Genomic DNA, 17965 nt, shown 5'->3' on the forward strand with positions numbered 1-17965 from the left:
ATGATTATTTATTATTATTGTTAAATAGAGCTTTTAATATATATAAATATAATATAATAATATATGTGTGTATAAATAAGATGAACAAATTAATAAACTAGCATAAATATGTATGTGTATATGGATATAAACAAATTAATAAATAAATTATATATAAACTTATTATGATTTATTATTATTTCTTCTTTTTGTTTAATACTACTATTTTTATATAGAGCCTTTAAAAATATATGTCAGTTAGACGACATTTTTTTTAAAGAATTATATATAAATTATTTATTAACCAGCATAAATATGTACAATGTGTGTATGTATATAAATAAATAACATATAAATGTGTGTATAAATAAGAGACAAAATTATGCATATATTATTTGTAAACTAGCATAAATATGCACAATGTGTATATTGATATAAACAAATCAATAAATAAATTATATATAAATAAAAACTTTATGATTTATTATCTCTTCCTTGTTTAGTACTATTACTATTTTTAAATACAGCTTTAAAATCATTCACTTTTTAAATATGATTATTACTACTATTATTATAAAGAGCTTTTAAAAAAAATATAGAATATAGTATATAAATAAGATTTTGTATAATTAAAGATTAACAAATTATTAATAAACTAGCTTAAATATGTACAATGAGTATATGTATATAAATAAATGAATAAATATATATATTTAAAAATAATACATAAATTATGAATAATCTAGCATAAATATATACAATGTGTAGGCTTATAAACAAACAAATAATATATAAATATATGTGTAAAATAAATAAATATTATATAAAATTATACATAAACTAGCATAAATATGTATAAATATTTTTTTTCCACAATGATACATAAATGATATAGAGATTTCAGTCTTTCTTTTCCAAAATAAACAAATAAATACATAAAAATTATACATAAATTATATTCAGATATACACATTTATATTTTGGTCTTTTCCAGGAAAAGGAAAGCTAAAAAACACAAAATGGTGACATCATCTTTAACTGTCCAATCAAACGCTCTCTAGAATGAGAATGTCCCTCCCCCTCATACCACCTGTCAGTGAGTGTTCATGTCTGTGACGTGAACTAAAGTCTACTGGCTCTTTAACAAAAGCCATGTCTGTGTGTTTGTACCTGTGAACGTATCCCATCTGATGGACCGTGTGAATGGCCTGAACGAGCTCCGCCAGGTAAAACTGAGCCATCGACTCGTCTAACTGATCTTCATATCTGTTCATCAAAGCCATGAGGTCACCGCCGGGCAGATACTCCATCACCTGGTCAAAACACACAAATACTGATGAAGACGCATTCGATGCATCGGATTAATTTTGAGTCGCAAGAGTAAAAACAGAAAACTTACAGTTTCATCTGTTTATTTCATTTAAAGCAGCTCGCAAAAGGCCTTAAAGGCATGAAAAATGTGTGAATATCATTGCATTAGATAACAAAATATCAAACAAGGGCTGCATGATTATCTAAATAAAACCGAAATCGCGATAAGTGTCATTATCAAATCACAAACGCTGCGATTTAATTATGTAAATATATAAAGCATGGCACTGTCCTTAATTCAGTGTTTTCAAAACCCTTATTATGATTTATTATGATTTTTTAAAGAACTTTTAAAAAAAATACATTTTAAATATTACTATTATTATTTTTCATTATGATTAAGATATTTAAAATATTCACATTTTAAATATTACTACTATTATATTGAGTTTTTTTAATAAAAAAAAAAAATCACATTTTAAATATTATTACTACTATTATTATTAATTACATAGTTTTAAAAAATGCATTTTAAATATGACTATTATTATTATTTAGATATTTAAAATTCACTTTTTAAATATTACTATTATTACTATTATTATACTGACTTTTTAAAAAAAAAAATTTAAACATTATTATTATTATATATCATAATAATAAGTCAAATTCAAAAAATTCAAAAAGTCGTAATTTTAAATATTATTATTAATAATATTACTACTATTATACTGTTTTTTTAATCACATTTTAAATATTATTAAGTATATAGAGCTTTAAAAAAAAAAGTTGTCCTTTTAAACATTATTATTATTAAAATTATTATTATATAGAGCTTTAAAATATCATTAGTTATTACTACTACTAATTATTATAATTATTTTATAGTTTTAAAAAAAATGTAAATTGGATTTTTTCCCCCAAATTTGTGCAGCCCTAAAACAAATGCCACAGGATCTTTTCTCCATCATTTTTGCTCAATTACATTTAATCAACTAGGGTTTTGGAACTGTACAATCTTTAGTCAAATGTTTTGTTTGTGAAGTGTATAATCTTTCTTTATAAATCACACTTCTTTTGACATTTTATCTTATGCAACAGCAATCAAAGTATCAGAAGTGAAGAAATCTCTATATTTTCATATGACTACATAACTCATCTAAAATAAGTACGAAACTCTGCGCATCAGCTGTACGACAGATCTCACAACGTGATATTACATAATAATCACCTGTAAGTGAATCTATTATTGCACATCAACCAAAAACAAACCATCTCTGTCCGGTCGACACAGACGGTTGATCGAATCACATGGGTTTAATTAGCAGCCACTCGTCTCAATCACACATTCATGTTCTAAATAAAAGCTTGTGATTACACCATTATCACTCTAATTAGACAATTAGCTAGTTAGCCTAAACTGCATCTTGAGAGAGCGGTGTACGCGTAAACTCAAGAAAAACCAAAAAATAGCTGAGAAAAACAGATCTGCCTGAACAGAAAGAGACGTGTGAATGGCAGTCGCTGCTGCAGGTAATGAATGGCTGCATGGCTATTTATAGACGCAGTCGCTGCGATGATCATCAGCCTGAAACCACACCACAGGCAGAAATTAATTACTCTATAAAGAACCTAAACATCCACATACCAAACCAGCATTTAAACAGAGAGAAGTTACATCACAGATTCCAGCACAAGAACGAATATATGCAAATGTAAACGGTTAATAATTTATTGAAATTATTTAGTGATTTACAGCAGCGCTGCGTCTCTAATTGAGCATCGGCGAGAGTTTCGTTTGACTAATACATCAAAAACTCACTTTTATAAGAGAATGCAAAATAGCCGGAGTGATTTTACTGGAATAGAAGATGAAAGTGATCATAATCATTAAAATTATATCCCAAAAGTTCAGAGAGATTATACAAGACTCAGCCACGTGAAGCATGTGAGAGGTGTTTACATGTGTCACAGAGCAATTCTGTCAATTTTAACATTTATTACATAAATTCCACCACATCTCAAATTATGTTTGATAACGTTCTCTGGTGGAAAAGACATTCGAAGAATCTTTGTAATAAAATGGCTGATTCCTTTGTCTCGCTAAGACTAATTACACATCTAGAATTTATGCATCCAATACACACACCTGATAATTATATAAACATACAGTGTAATTTGGCAAAATTACAGCTTGATTGGAAGTGATGCATAATGATAATTGTCTCGTGTTTCATCTCAAGCTCTTCACCGACACTCCTGGGTAAACAAGTACATGAACTCTGAATAAAACTTTATTAGGGGCAAAACTGTTGGTAATAATGGAAAAGACACATATGACAGAGACAGATAGACGGATGGACGGACAGAGAATATCTTTACACAAACGGACTGAAAGACAGATAGATATCACCCTTTCTCTGACACGTATAACAATCTAACATACCGCTGATCAGGGATATTAAAGGGATATTACGTCATGTGACACGCATAGATAACGACGACACGTTTCGCCCTTTGTTGGAGCAAAAGTGGGTAACTTCTGTCCACCTCGTCAATAAGCAAGGACTAAAATAATGCAATTTAATTTGAATTAATATCGATTCTGGAATATTTGGGGGGGGGTTTTTAATTGATTTTAAAATCGTAAAAAAAAAAAAAAAAAAAAAAAAAAAAAATTTGCGATAGTTAGATGAACCGATTTTTTTCTCCCAGCCCTAATTTTTTTTAATATTTCATATTTCATTTCTGTCTGTCAGACAGACAGAACAACAGAGATGGACAGACAGAACGACACACAAATAGATGGAACAACAGAGACAGATATAATAAAAAAGATAAATAGATGGAACGAAAAACACAGACAGAACAACAGACAAATAGATGGAACGACAGGCAGAGATAGATAGATAGATAGATAGATAGATAGATAGATAGATAGATAGATAGATAGATAGATAGATAGATAGATAGATAGATAGATAGATAGATAGATAGATAGATAGATAGATAGATAGATAGATAGATAGATAGATAGATAGATAGATAGATAGATAGATAGATAGATAGATAGATAGATAGATAGATAGATAGATAGATAGATAGATAGATAGAAATCATAATTGTCAATTATTCCCTTGAAATTGTAATTGCGATTATTAATTACGATTATCACAATTTACATTGATGTATTGAATAGCTTTATACCATTGTTTAAAGCAACTGCATGCCACATTTTTGTAAAAAAATAAAAAAACAATCTAAATACACAATTTTTTTTTTTATTGTTTTAATAAACCTCATAAACCTAGACCCTATCTATCGGTCTCTGTCATTCCATCTAATTGTGTGTTGTTCTGTCTGTTGGTCTCTCTGTCCATCTGTTTGTCGTTCCATCTATTTGTCTGTTATATCTGTCTGTCTGTTGGTCTCTCTGTCTGTCTGTTTGTCGTTCCATCTATTTGTCTTTTGTTATATCTATCTATCTGCCTGTCATTCCATCCTTTGTCTGTTATATCTGTCTGTCTGTCCGTATCTATCTATCTATCTAATTTGCCTGCCGTTCCATCCTTTGTCTGTTGTTGTCTGTCTGTTTGCCGTTCCATCTATTTGTCTGTTATATCTGTCTGACAGATAGATAGGGTCTAGGTTTATTTATATATATATATATATATAAAAAATAAATAAATAAATAAATAAAAAAAAAGTGTTTTTAGATTGTTTTTTTTATTTTTATACAAAAATATGGCATGCAGTTGCTTTAAACAATGGTATAAAGCTATTCAATACATCAATGTAAATTGTGATAATCGTAATTAATAATCGCAATTACAATTTCAAGGGAATAATCGACAATTATGATTTGTCATAATCATGCAGCCCTAATATAAATGTACATAAATTATATTTGTAATTGCACTACACACTTTAAACAGTTTTTTATATATACACTTTTAATCTATATTGACATTTTTATATTCATTGTTTTTTGTCTATAATTTGTTGCCTTTTTTTTATGTTATTGTTTTACGTATATGTTTGAGAACGTGGGATACCAACAAATTTTGTTGTTTTGCACAGCAGTACAATGATAGACAGACAGATGGACAGAAAGAACAACAGACAAATAGATGGAAAGACAGACAGATATCACCCTTTCTTTAACATGTATAGCATAGTCTAACATACTGCTGATCACACTGAATTCATATCAAATGGCTTGTTCAACACAAGCTCTCTTTCATCAAACCTCACTGCAAACACACACTCATCATCATAAGTCCCTCGATTACATTCTTCATCAGACAGAAACTAGAAACTACCCTCCAGACCGTTACTGAAGCCCAAACGGGCTCCTCACGCCTCTGTCCGAGTGAGGCGCTCTGGGGCAAACACACACCACATATAAACACACACGTGCGCATACACACGCCCACACAAACACACACAAGAGAGCATGAATGGAAAGCAAAGCCGGCGGGACACGAGCGGCAAGCGCGGAATTCTAGCCCACGTATCCTAGCAACAAGCTAGCGAGGGTCTTTTCAGCACATCGCTCGGGTAAAGACAGATTACTCGTTTTTTTCCCCCCTCTTCTGCCGGAGGCGTTTGGAACGAAGGAGGTGGCAGAAATAGAAAATCGTCTCTTTAGTCACTTTGTGCTTTCTACATTTGCCCTCATGAGAAGCTGGAAAACCTCCAGCAATCCCCAAAGATACTGCGTGGGGCGGCAACTAATCACTTTCTGTGCACCAATGCAATATTGTATACTACACAAACACAAAAACACACATTTATAACACACCCTTCCTGTAACACTGATGCCAAACAGGCAATGTTGGAATAAGCGTGATTGTTAGGGATTCCCTGACCATAAGGCCCTGGAATTTGGTGCAGATGCTGATATTAAAACAAAAAGTTAGATGAAATTCTGATGCTTGTAATGTAAATAATTGAGATCTTTATAGCAGTATAACAGACTACTTACATAAAATGCATATATATAAAAAAATATATATAAAAAAAAAAAAAAATCAATACCTGCCAATAATATGTCTTAAGTTGATATTAAATGCTTAGTTTTATGATCAAAGCTTTGTAGTATGGAAGCTTGTTTCCGCCATGAAATAAAAAAGGTAACTGACTTTTTATTTCAAAATTCTTACTTTTCTCTCAGAATTGCGAGATATAGTCCGAATTGCGAGTTATAAAGTCCGAATTGCGAGTTATAAAGTCAGAATTGCGAGTTATAAAGTCAGAATTGCGAGTTATAAAGTCAGAATTGCTTGTTATAAAGTCAGAATTGCGAGTTATAAAGTCAGAATTGCGAGTTATAAAGTCCGAATTGCTTGTTATAAAGTCCGAATTGCGAGATATAAAGTCAGAATTGCGAGTTATAAAGTCAGAATTGCTTGTTATAAAGTCAGAATTGCGAGTTATAAAGTCAGAATTGCGAGTTATAAAGTCAGAATTGCTTGTTATAAAGTCAGAATTGCGAGTTATAAAGTCAGAATTGCGAGTTATAAAGTCCGAATTGCTTGTTATAAAGTCCGAATTGCGAGATATAAAGTCAGAATTGCGAGTTATAAAGTCAGAATTGCTTGTTATAAAGTCAGAATTGCGAGTTATAAAGTCAGAATTGCGAGTTATAAAGTCAGAAATGCGAGTTATAAAGTCAGAATTGCGAGATATAAAGTCAGAATTGTTTGTTATAAAGTCAGAATTGTGATTTATAAAGTCAGAAATGCGAGTTATAAAGTCAGAATCGCGAGTTATAAAGTCAGAATTGCGAGATATAAAGTCAAGTCACCTGATGATGACAGGATGATTATTTTTTGGAAAACTTTCCCTCAAAGTTAAGTAAACTCTTATTATGCAATGTGTAATATCACTAAGAGTTTCATTTATAATATGATTCGCAGACTACTCTAATGTTTTTGTCAGGTGTTTATTAATCTTAACCAACACATTGAGATGTTTGATAACTGAAGGACGAAAACAAGAATATTTTCTCTAAACAACAAAAGCTGGATTCTTACACTCCTGAAGGGTCACCAAGAAAATGCTGATCTCCTCTTCATTATGGATATATTTTGGTCAGATAAGCACAGTTTGTCACATCAAAGGCTCTTTGGCTAATTGTGAATGCAAGTGTCTTTACGCAGTAAAGGATTGTGGGATTGGATGCTGAGGGTTCTGCTGGTCTTATGCAGAATCACAAGACATGTAAATGAATGGTCCATCTGAAAAGAGTAATGATTCACTGAGATGAGAACACAATGTTCTCTTCAGAGGAGATGTGAGTCCGTCTTTCCACACAAGAGATTTAAATTAATGATTTTGAGAGCATTAGTGTCTTTACATCTTTCATGTCTTTCTCTATCAATGTCTAAATGACCGTTCACACCGATAGCATTTTGCAGACTGATTTTCAAAGAGTTGGTGATTTGGCAATGTTGAGCAACAACCAAAGGATGCAACGCAATATAGCGCTAAAAGCTCTCTGTGTAAATCTGTGGCCTGTTTTAAGTTGCAGTCATGAGGAACATGTATTTATTTCAGCACCCAGTCTTCTACTGTATTTTCTGCTGTAAACCATAAATGCAAATGCACTGTAATTTGACCTGGTAGAGATGCACAAAAATTTTGCCATTTGAAAATATTCAGCCAAAAAAGAAAAGGTCTTAGCTAAAGCAGTTTTGGAGGGAAATCTTTGACCGAAAGAGTGACTTTAAATCAGCTCTTCTCGTGTCACTGGATGAGCTACAACAGGTAAACATGTCAGCTGTGTGGACGCACTTCACAGCGGCCAAAAATGATGCTACAATAGTAATATGTCAAATTTGTTCGACTGAAATATCAAGCCGAATATGCCCCTCCTTTCCGAGAGCCAGCTCTGCTCTGATTGGTCAGATGGCCCAGTCTGTTGTGATTACAGCACTGTCGGAAACCAAACAGCAATTACCATATATGGATTTCAGCTGCTTCAGCTTCCTGAAGCACTTGATACACACAGTGATATTAATATCAAGTTGAAATTTTAAAGGGGACATATCATGAAAATCTGACTTTTTCAGTGTTTAAGTGCTATAATCGGGTCCCCAGTGCATTTACCAACCCAGAAAACATGAAAAAGGACAACCCAGTAACTTTGTTTTGGTAAGTCTTTCTCTGCAAACATGTGAAATATTGTAATATTATATAATATTACCACCCCTTAATCAGCACGTTTCCACCCACGCCGCCGCCATTTTGTTTTCAGTTCTAACGCCATGGCAAAACACACACCAAAGGGGGTGTGGCCATGTTGGCTGCTTTAAAGAAGAGGAAGAGTTGTTGTAGTAGAGTGTTGCCGTCATTTTACGCCAGACTGCTTCACAAACGAGGGTCAATTCAACGCTGGATTTGCACAAAAGATTAACATGACGACACATGCTAGTGGATGAGCTGAATCAACTCCACAGCAACTACATAAATTTATCCACTAACCATTCAGAAACGTCTAAAAGTTGTAACTTCTTCCTGAGTCTCTCCATCAGTGTCGACTCCAGTTTGAACAATGTAAGGCTGAACACCGTTACTGACAATCCTCATTTTGGCTGCGTGAGATTCTCCAGCTTTGTTGTTGTTGAGCGACCGAAGCGCGAGCTGTTAAAGCTCCGCCCTCTTCTGGAAAGGGGGCCGGGAGCAGCGGCTCATTTGCATTTAAAGGGACACACACAAAAACGGCGTGTTTTTGCTCACACCCAAATAGGGGCAAATTTGACAAGCTATAATAAATGATCTGTGGGGTATTTTGAGCTGAAACTTCACAGACACATTCTGGGGACACCAGAGACTCATATTACATCTTGTGAAAGGGGCGTTACAGGTCCCCTTTAAACATTCTACTCTTATTAAATCTACCATTGTCTATAGTGTCATACTGAACTGACCGACACTTTCAATGATTATAAAAGGAGTGCTCTTTATTTTCTATGTAATTCAGTCGCAATTTGAAGAAAAGGGGCAATGCGGTGGTGGCACCAGTGTGACCTCTAACAGAATTTAGTTGCACTGGCAGGAAAATATGACGCACGTCTCTCTCTACAGAAAAAATTCTCTATAACTCTGAATCTAAACTGTAAAGTAAACATCATGTCCTCATCTTCAGGTCAATCTGAAGCTTCTACAGATGAAAAACACAGACACGGTTTATACAGGACGGGAACACTGAACACTCACTGTATCATCACCTGCTATGATCACAAACATCCATTAGAAAGACAGACAAAGTGCGTATTCATGCCCCACCGCTGATGAAAAGGAGTTTTAGTGAAATAATGGAGCCACATCATGCTTTTCTATCCTCTTAAAGGTGAAGCATGTCATTTTTGAATGTTAAAACACTTATTTCATCCTAGGTTGATGTGCAGAGCCTACCACATGACCAGTTAAGAGTTTAGACATATCTATTCGTTTACAATTACGATGAGACATGGGCCATTCAAACTTTCTGTTTCAAAAAAAACATTCATCAACACAAGAAAGAAAACTGCACATGTTAAACAGTATTTAAACAGCCTGACATGTTAACTTCTCACACTGCCTTTTAAAGGACAAACATACACTATTAAGGGTGGTTCACATAAAGCGCGATAACTGTAATGATAACTATAACCATAAAGTTTTAATAATCAAACTCAAATAATCAAAGTCCACACCACAAAGACACAGAAACGATATTGTTGGAATCACTTTCAGAGTGATTTTTTTCCCAGGTGATGATGATAAAAACTCCTTCTGAAAAGCACAACGTGCTCTGATTGGTCAGCTGGACCAGTGTGTTGTGATTGGTCAAGCACTTTGAGCGTGTTTGGGAAATGCCACGCCCCTTACCATAAACACATTGTGCTTATAGTAAACAGAACAGTATTGTGTGTTGGTGTGGAGTGGACGCTCAAATAGTTATTTTCATAGTTATCATTCTTGGTGTGAATGGGCCTTTAGTTGAGTCAGATCACATGACACCAGACTGACATGTGAAATCATTACTCCAGCAGCCTAAAGTGACTCCAGGTTAAAGTGAACACTCACCAGATAGACGTGGTCCTGGTCCTGGAAAGCGTGTTGAAGCTGAGGGATCCAGGGACTGGAGTTCAAGGCCAGGATGGTTCTCTCCTCCTCAAAGAACGCCACCTTCACAAGACAGAAGAATTTAGTTTCATGAGATCCTGAGATACATGCAACAGATACTAGTTAACTCAGTGTGTCATTTAGTTGATGCTTTTATGCATGTATTACGGTGCCAACCAACGCAGTCCATTCACCGAATCTTGTTTCACACAAACACAAGCACTAAAAGAAAAGTGAAACTTTCTTGCGGAAATCTTTCGCCCTGATGCGAAATTCCCAATTGCATGGATTCCTATTGAAATGACCGGATTTTGCTGGTGAAAATTTGCAGAACAACAGTAAATGTGACCTTACATTAATTCCTGATCAGGGTGAACCGATCAGTCGTCCACAAACCAAAGTTGTGTTTCAGTTCTGATATCCAGTTCTGTTTAAGATACTGTTTGTGTAAGAAAAAGTTTTTGTTTAGTGCTTAGAAGCAAGAAAACTAGATCCCAACTTTACTTGTCCTAAACAGGTGAAATGTGACGAGTTTCCAAAAAGGTGAATTTTAATTTCATGCCGACTTGAATGTTTAATACGGAGCTGTGATGAGCAGGATTTTGCACCAATGATATTTCACTATTGGTTATCCAGAATAACACCACTAGGGCCCTATGAAATCCATTTTTTTTTCCCCGTTTTAATTTTTTTGGACTCCATTTTAATGGTTAAATAAAATGTTAGTAATCAAAAAGCATATCTAATTAATTGAAATCATGAAACTTATACAATTTAACATCAATTTATTAAAAGTTCAACAAAAATTACATTTTTTTTTTTTGACCAAATTCTGTTTTCTCTGTGCTAAGTTGTCTAGATTCCATTTTAATTGTTTAATTAAATTTTAATAATCAAGAAACATGTCTAATTAACTGAATTCATAAAAACAACAAAAACATTTTTTTTAATCAATTTTTTTTCAGAACTTTTGTGTTGTGTATTTTAATTTTTCTGGCAATCAAATGAAGGCATAAAACATTAATTTAATTTATCTTTTAATCATATGAAATTAAACCTTTTTTTTTTTTTCCAAAGTGCTGCACAACAGAGCTTTACTGTTAAAAAAACATGGAAGAAAAATTGATTATTCCTTAAAAAAAAAAAAAAAAAAGCTTTAATTTAATTTGTTATTGTTATTATTATTAGTGTGAGTATTATTATTCCATTGTGACACAGCTAAATTCTACTGTACAACAGTAATATATTTTTCTGTCAATTTCTTTAAGTTAAACAGAACTTTTATTTTGACGGGTTGTCGTGAGGACCTTTGAGTTTCTGTGTGTTTGATATGATGGCGATAGTTTTTCTCAAATGAAACGGTAAAATGCTCATGAAGCGACTCTGGAGATGAAGTTCACTGGTTTATGTCCTCATATAGTAAGACGGCAGAGGCTGAAAAACGTGTGCTTCAGTGTGTGTGTGGGAAATGAAACCATTCATTCACACAGAGACAGGCAGAACATGCAGGATTCATATTTCAGGGTTTCTGCAGGTTTCATCAAATCTAATTTAATGCTTTTTAATGCCTTTTTAATGCCAATTTTTACATTTTTAATGCTATATATATATATATATATATATATATATATATATATATATATATATATATATACATACACACACACATATATATACATATATATATATATTCGTTAAAAGTCGATAGATAATGTCATATGGCAATTAGAATATTCATCATGTCATTAAGTCGCATTTGCATTCTGCCAATTGTCAGCCCTTTAGATCTGTTTGCTTCTCTGCTGCTACTCTTTGTGCTCACATAATGTATTTTAATGCAGCCAAAATCCCAATAATACTATTTCATCTATATTTCATCTATTTCTTTTTCTTTTTGTTGTCAGACAATATGAAATAGTGACTGAAATGCGGCCCATTAAAGGGTTAGTTCACCCAAAAATGAAAATAATGACATTTATTACTCACCCTCATGTCGTTCCACACCCGTAAGACCTTCGTTCATCTTCGGAACACAAATTAAGATATTTTTGATGAAATCCGATGGCTCAGTGAGGCCTGCATAGCCAGCAATGACATTTCCTCTCTCAAGATCCATTAATGTACTAAAAACATATTTAAATCAGTTCATGTGAGTACAGTGGTTCAATATTAATATTATAAAGCCACGAGAATATTTTTGGTGCGCCAAAAAAAACAAAATAACGACTTTTTAACAATATCTAATGATGGCCCATTTCAAAACACTGCTTCAGGAAGCTTCGGAGCGTTATGAATCAGCGTGTCGAATCATGATTCGGCTCGTGTGTCAAACTGTCAAACTGCTGAAATCACGTGACTTTGGTACTCTGAACCGCTGATTCAACACACTGATTTTTTTTTTTTTTTTTTTGGCGCACCAAAAATATTCCTGTCGCTTTATAATACTAATATTGAACCACTGTACTCACATGAACTGATTTAAATATGTTTTTAGTACCTTTATGGATCTTGAGAGAGGAAATGTCATTGCTGGCTATGCAGGCCTCACTGAGCCATCGGATTTCATCAAAAATATCTTAATTTGTGCTCTGAAGATTAACAAAGGTCTTACGGGTATGGAACGGCATGAGGGAGAGTAATTAATGACATTATTTTCATTTTTGGGTGAACTAACCCTTTAAGACTACATGCAGGGATCGACATTAAGCCTTGTCATGTGCTTGTCCTATGAAGAAGTAAATCGGTCATTCACTTGTCCAAGTAAAAAAGTTGCTTTTCCGGAAAAAAATAGGATTTTTGTGTGGTGTAAATATAAATTTATTCTGAAGCAATATTCTTTCATTCAGAATATTCTTTATTCTGAATATTCTTTCAGAATATTGCAGCTTTGACATATTTAAATCTTCATATGTGATATTTACCCCAATTTTTTTTTTTTTTTTTTTACCTTTATAAGGGAAGTTAAATGAAGGATTCATCTTTCATTTTAAATTCTTAAATTTGATAAATAAATTTAATTAGAATAATAACACACTATAGGGCTGTTACCAACCAAATTGAATCATTTACAACAATAAAAAAAAGTTACAACTGCATCAAATAATATTATGAGATTGTTTTAAATATTTTTTTAAAAATACAAATAAGAAATGTTGGGGTGAAAATGATAGTAAACCGCCAGTAGGTGGCGGCAAGTGACCGTCTTAATAATAAGTGAGTCACTCATTCAAATGATTCATTCAAACGGCTGATTCATTCAAGAATGGCCCTGTCCCAAATGGCATGCTAAACCCTCACGCTCTTCCTCTGAGTCCGCACTTTCACGACGTAATGCCGCTTTGACTGCCGGGTAAAATCCTCTGCGTAGCTCACAGTCTTGCGTGCTCAGCAGAAGTGCGCATCGAGGGCGCATAGCAGCCGCGAAGGGAGCGCTCATGAGCACCCTTCTTTAAGCTTAAATGACAAATGGGACACCCTACGGTCTTGTGGACTTAACGGACACGCGCACGCAGCGGCCATTGTAAGTCCACAAGACCGAAAGTGCACATGAAGTGTGCCATTTGGGACAGGGCCAATGAGGCAGCTGTTTATGAATGGGTCACTGAATCATTGACTCAACCGATTCGTTCAAAACGCTGAATCACTCAAAAACACGGTAAAGAAAACACGGTTGAGTGTTGCTGTGAGATGCTGTGATGTTTATTTGGAACTATTTTCGCTGCTGAAACAGAACAAAAACAGTCACTATTACTTCTAATGGTATTCAGGAAGACAGCACTCTTGGTCATGTGATGTTGCTTAACTGTATTATGTGTTATAAATATAAAAACTCCACATTTTAAATTTTTAGATAGAGGTGTGCCTGTGGCAGGAAAGCAAGATCTCGCGCTTATGCAGCAATACTGGAGAGTCTACTTGGGCCGCTGTCCAAAACAGCGTTACGGCAATTTTGCACCGGCCGGAGGCAATTACCAAACTGGCTCCGTGTGTGTATCACACCAATGTTCATATTTTGCGACAGCAAATCAAAGTTATTAATTATGAAGGCTATATTCAATATATTGCTTCACGTGACTCACCTGGTCCTGAGAACGCAGGCTGGTTTTCTCCATGATCTTCATGGCGTACATATCTCCCGTCGCTCTCTCCTTCACGACCTGCACCTCAGAGAAGTGTCCCCTTCCCACGATCCCCCTCACTTCAAAATCCCTCTTACCAGGGAGCAGTTCCTGAACTTCAGCCACCACTTCAGAATCTGAGACACACAAACCACCACCATCACAACACCACCAAAACAAGAACTAAATGACTATTTGACTGATTTAATATTGACAACACGACAGGCACTTGCATTTATTGACAAAGTTGGCCACATGTTTGATCTTCATGAGCTCCGGGGTGGCGCACTCTTGATAGAGCAGCAGCAAGGCATCAATCAGTCCTTCTCTGGTCACTCCGTTCACTCCTGCAGAGCCCGACACACTGCACTTCCCCTGAAAACACACAAACATCCAGAAGGTTTGAACACTAAGGTTTTTTTTAATGTTGTATAAGGCTGAAAAGCCAGTAAACTGGAGAGGAAAGCGCTCACCTGCAGCAGCTGATTGAGTCGAGCGCAGCGGCTTGTGATGGAGTCGCCTGCCGCCAGATCTTTAACACTGCTGTGACCTCCATACTTAAACTTCAACATCACTGCAGGACAAACATGATCAAGACATTCAGTACAACCTGGGTGACGGACAGCTGACGGTGTCTGATGTCACACACAATGGCTCTGTTCCAATCCTAGTGAGCTGCCTACCTAGACAGCAGTTATGATGCCCGGAAATGCTGTCCAAGTAGGGAGTTCACTAGGATTTGAGACACATACAAACTATATTAGTGCAGCAGTGATAACAACACCTCTGTGCTGCATCTGAAACACTTAAAAGTTTAATTATGAGTGTAAAAAAACAGGCTTCAATGAAACTAAAAGCTTAATTATAAGCATATCAACACATATCTGTGTGACATCAAACATTTTAAACGACACTTCAAGTCTTGTATACATGAAGTTTTATGTACTTTTATTAACTAAGACGCAAAATGTAATATTTGTATTTTTAAGAATTAATGTCACACGACAGGAATATTTATACTGAATATTAATCAGATAACCTACACTATTAATTGCAAACTATGAATCCATTTGTGACCGTGTTTATCAACAACTTAATATCTAATCATTTTCAGGAAAATAAACATAACTAGATGAAACAGACTGTAAAAACACTGCAAACTACTCGTCATTATACACATTTTTAATATTTTACGAAAGTAAAATGACATCGCTTCTGAAATCATTCATAATGAGATTAATTGATATGACTCGACATATTTCAGTTTGACATTTCATGTTACCGTCGAGTTCATAACGTTCGTGTTTAACACACACATTGAGAACCAGTTTGAAAGAAATCTAGAAATATGCTCACCAAATGTTCATGTGAGAATATTTGAAGTAATAAAAGAAATAAATCTCGTTTAGATGAACATCGCTCACTGACTGACTGATTCACTGACTGACTGAAAACCGAAACCGTTTCCTGATAAATTTCAAATTTTGCGCGTTCAGCGCGACAGCTCATTGGTCGACGCACCCGAAATGCGTCACGGCGTTCGCATAAGCTCCGCCCACAATCATCATTCTCTGCGACAAATCGTTTTGTTGTTGTTTTTGGGTAATATAATCTAAAAAATACATACATTATGAAGTACATACAAAATAAACGTGAATTATAATATAATTGTAAACATGTAAAGCTTCAAAATCTCACTGTTCAACTGGGAATAGATCATTTACTAAATAAAAATAATAAAAAGTGCATTGATGATTAATATAAACCTGCTTATCGTGTATTTAAAACACATTCAGTTTATTAGTTTCCTACTCATTTAATTTATGTATGACTGACATATATGCAGCACATTTTAAAACTAATCCAATTTGAGTATCTTGAGATTTTCACAATAGTAGTTAAAAACGTTTTGTATAAAATTTTTAAAAATTGAATTTGCATTTTTGTGTAAAAAAAAAAAACTATAATTAGTCTATATACTCTATAAATAACTATATTCCACTTTTTCATTCTCATAAATGAAAGGTCAAGTCAAGCACATTGCATTATGGGATGCATTTAGGACTTTAATGCATAAAAAGACTGATTCAGCATTCCTCCGGAGAAAAATCTCAGTACGAGAAGCAGAACTCATGAAGTTTTCATGTTCACACCGGCAGGTTACATTACAACTCGCTGACCTTTGACACAGAACATCTGACAAGCTGCAGAGAACAACAACATTTCTCTTATTGAGCCTCATTGGCTTGTGAAGATCTGGTTTCCCTGGCGATGCCTGTGAGCACCATGGCAACAGCCTCCCCGAGCTGTGATGGAGAGAGACATGGGAAATTATAGAGACATAAGAGAGAAAATAGAAACGATTCGAGACGAGACAATATCACCAGCACTCACGGGTCAATATAACAATCACGACACAACGGACGCGAGGATCGAGAAACCCTCAAATCATCTTGCCTGAACTGACATAAATACACTCATTAATCTCATTATCAGCATTGTGGAGATCAAATATGATCATTTAAATCACAATTCTTTCCTTATTTGCTCATTCAGATCCTGCATGCTGTTATTTTGGAGCACAAAGAGAGAAAACAAGTGACCACAAAAACACTAAAATAGTTTCACACGACTATTGCATATAAAACTCACATGCTTTTGGATCACACACACTTTTAATGAACTAATAAACTCACTTTTCAGTCATGCATGTATTTAAATAATCAGATTTATTCAAATTGCTTAGAAATCAGCATAAATCTGTTTAAAAAAAGTATGATCAGTTATAATACGGCTATATCTGTGGAACAAGCAATATTTAATTAATTAAAATGTATGAGATTGAAATGAAATGTATTAATATATAAATCTGGTTAAAACAGGTTCAGTTTATTAGTGCTGTTATAGAAATATGACCTGTTTTATGTATGTATGACTGACAAATATGCATCACATGACGTTTATTAGTTTATGTTAAAACTGTGATCCAAATGGATGGAAATTTTATATGCAATTCACATACACTACCGGTCAAAAGTTTGGAAACATTACTATTTTTAATGTTTTTGAACGAAGTCTCTTATGCTCATTAAGGCTGCATTTATTTCATAATAAATACAGAAAAAACAATAATATTATTACAATGTAAAATTATGGTTTTCTATTCTAATATACTTTAAATTATAATTTATTCCTGTGATCAAAGCTGAATTTTCAGCATCATTACTCCAGTCTTCAGTGTCACATGATCCTTCAGAAATCATTCTAATATGATGATTTATTATCAATGTTGGAAACAGTTGTGCTGCTTAATATTATTTTATAACCTGTGATACTTTTTCAGGATTCTTTGATGAATAAAAAGTTAAAAAATATCAGCATTTATTTAAAATAGAAATCTTTTGTAACAATATACACTACCGTTCAAAAGTTTGGGGTCAGTC

The 17965-nt window shown here is 34.1% G+C and overlaps 1 protein-coding gene across 6 annotated transcripts in view; it reads right to left on the reverse strand.

Annotated features, from left to right (window-relative positions):
- The window catches only part of LOC127512724 (citron rho-interacting kinase-like), an 81801-nt gene extending 65762 nt beyond the window's left edge, over positions 1–16039 (reverse strand). For all 6 annotated transcript variants that reach the window (XM_051893922.1, XM_051893921.1, XM_051893919.1 and 3 more), the window contains exons 1-6: positions 15879–16039; positions 14996–15096; positions 14756–14897; positions 14484–14659; positions 10366–10467; positions 1150–1292 (exon numbers count right to left, since the gene is read on the reverse strand). In XM_051893922.1, coding sequence (XP_051749882.1) covers positions 1150–1292; positions 10366–10467; positions 14484–14659; positions 14756–14897; positions 14996–15094 — 662 coding nt within the window. In that variant the 5' untranslated portion in view covers positions 15095–15096; positions 15879–16039. The remainder of the gene's footprint in view (positions 1–1149; positions 1293–10365; positions 10468–14483; positions 14660–14755; positions 14898–14995; positions 15097–15878) is intronic.
- Positions 16040–17965: the final 1926 nt, after the last annotated feature.

This window comes from Ctenopharyngodon idella, chromosome 5, assembly GCF_019924925.1.
Source record: "Ctenopharyngodon idella isolate HZGC_01 chromosome 5, HZGC01, whole genome shotgun sequence".
Taxonomy (NCBI): domain Eukaryota; kingdom Metazoa; phylum Chordata; class Actinopteri; order Cypriniformes; family Xenocyprididae; genus Ctenopharyngodon; species Ctenopharyngodon idella.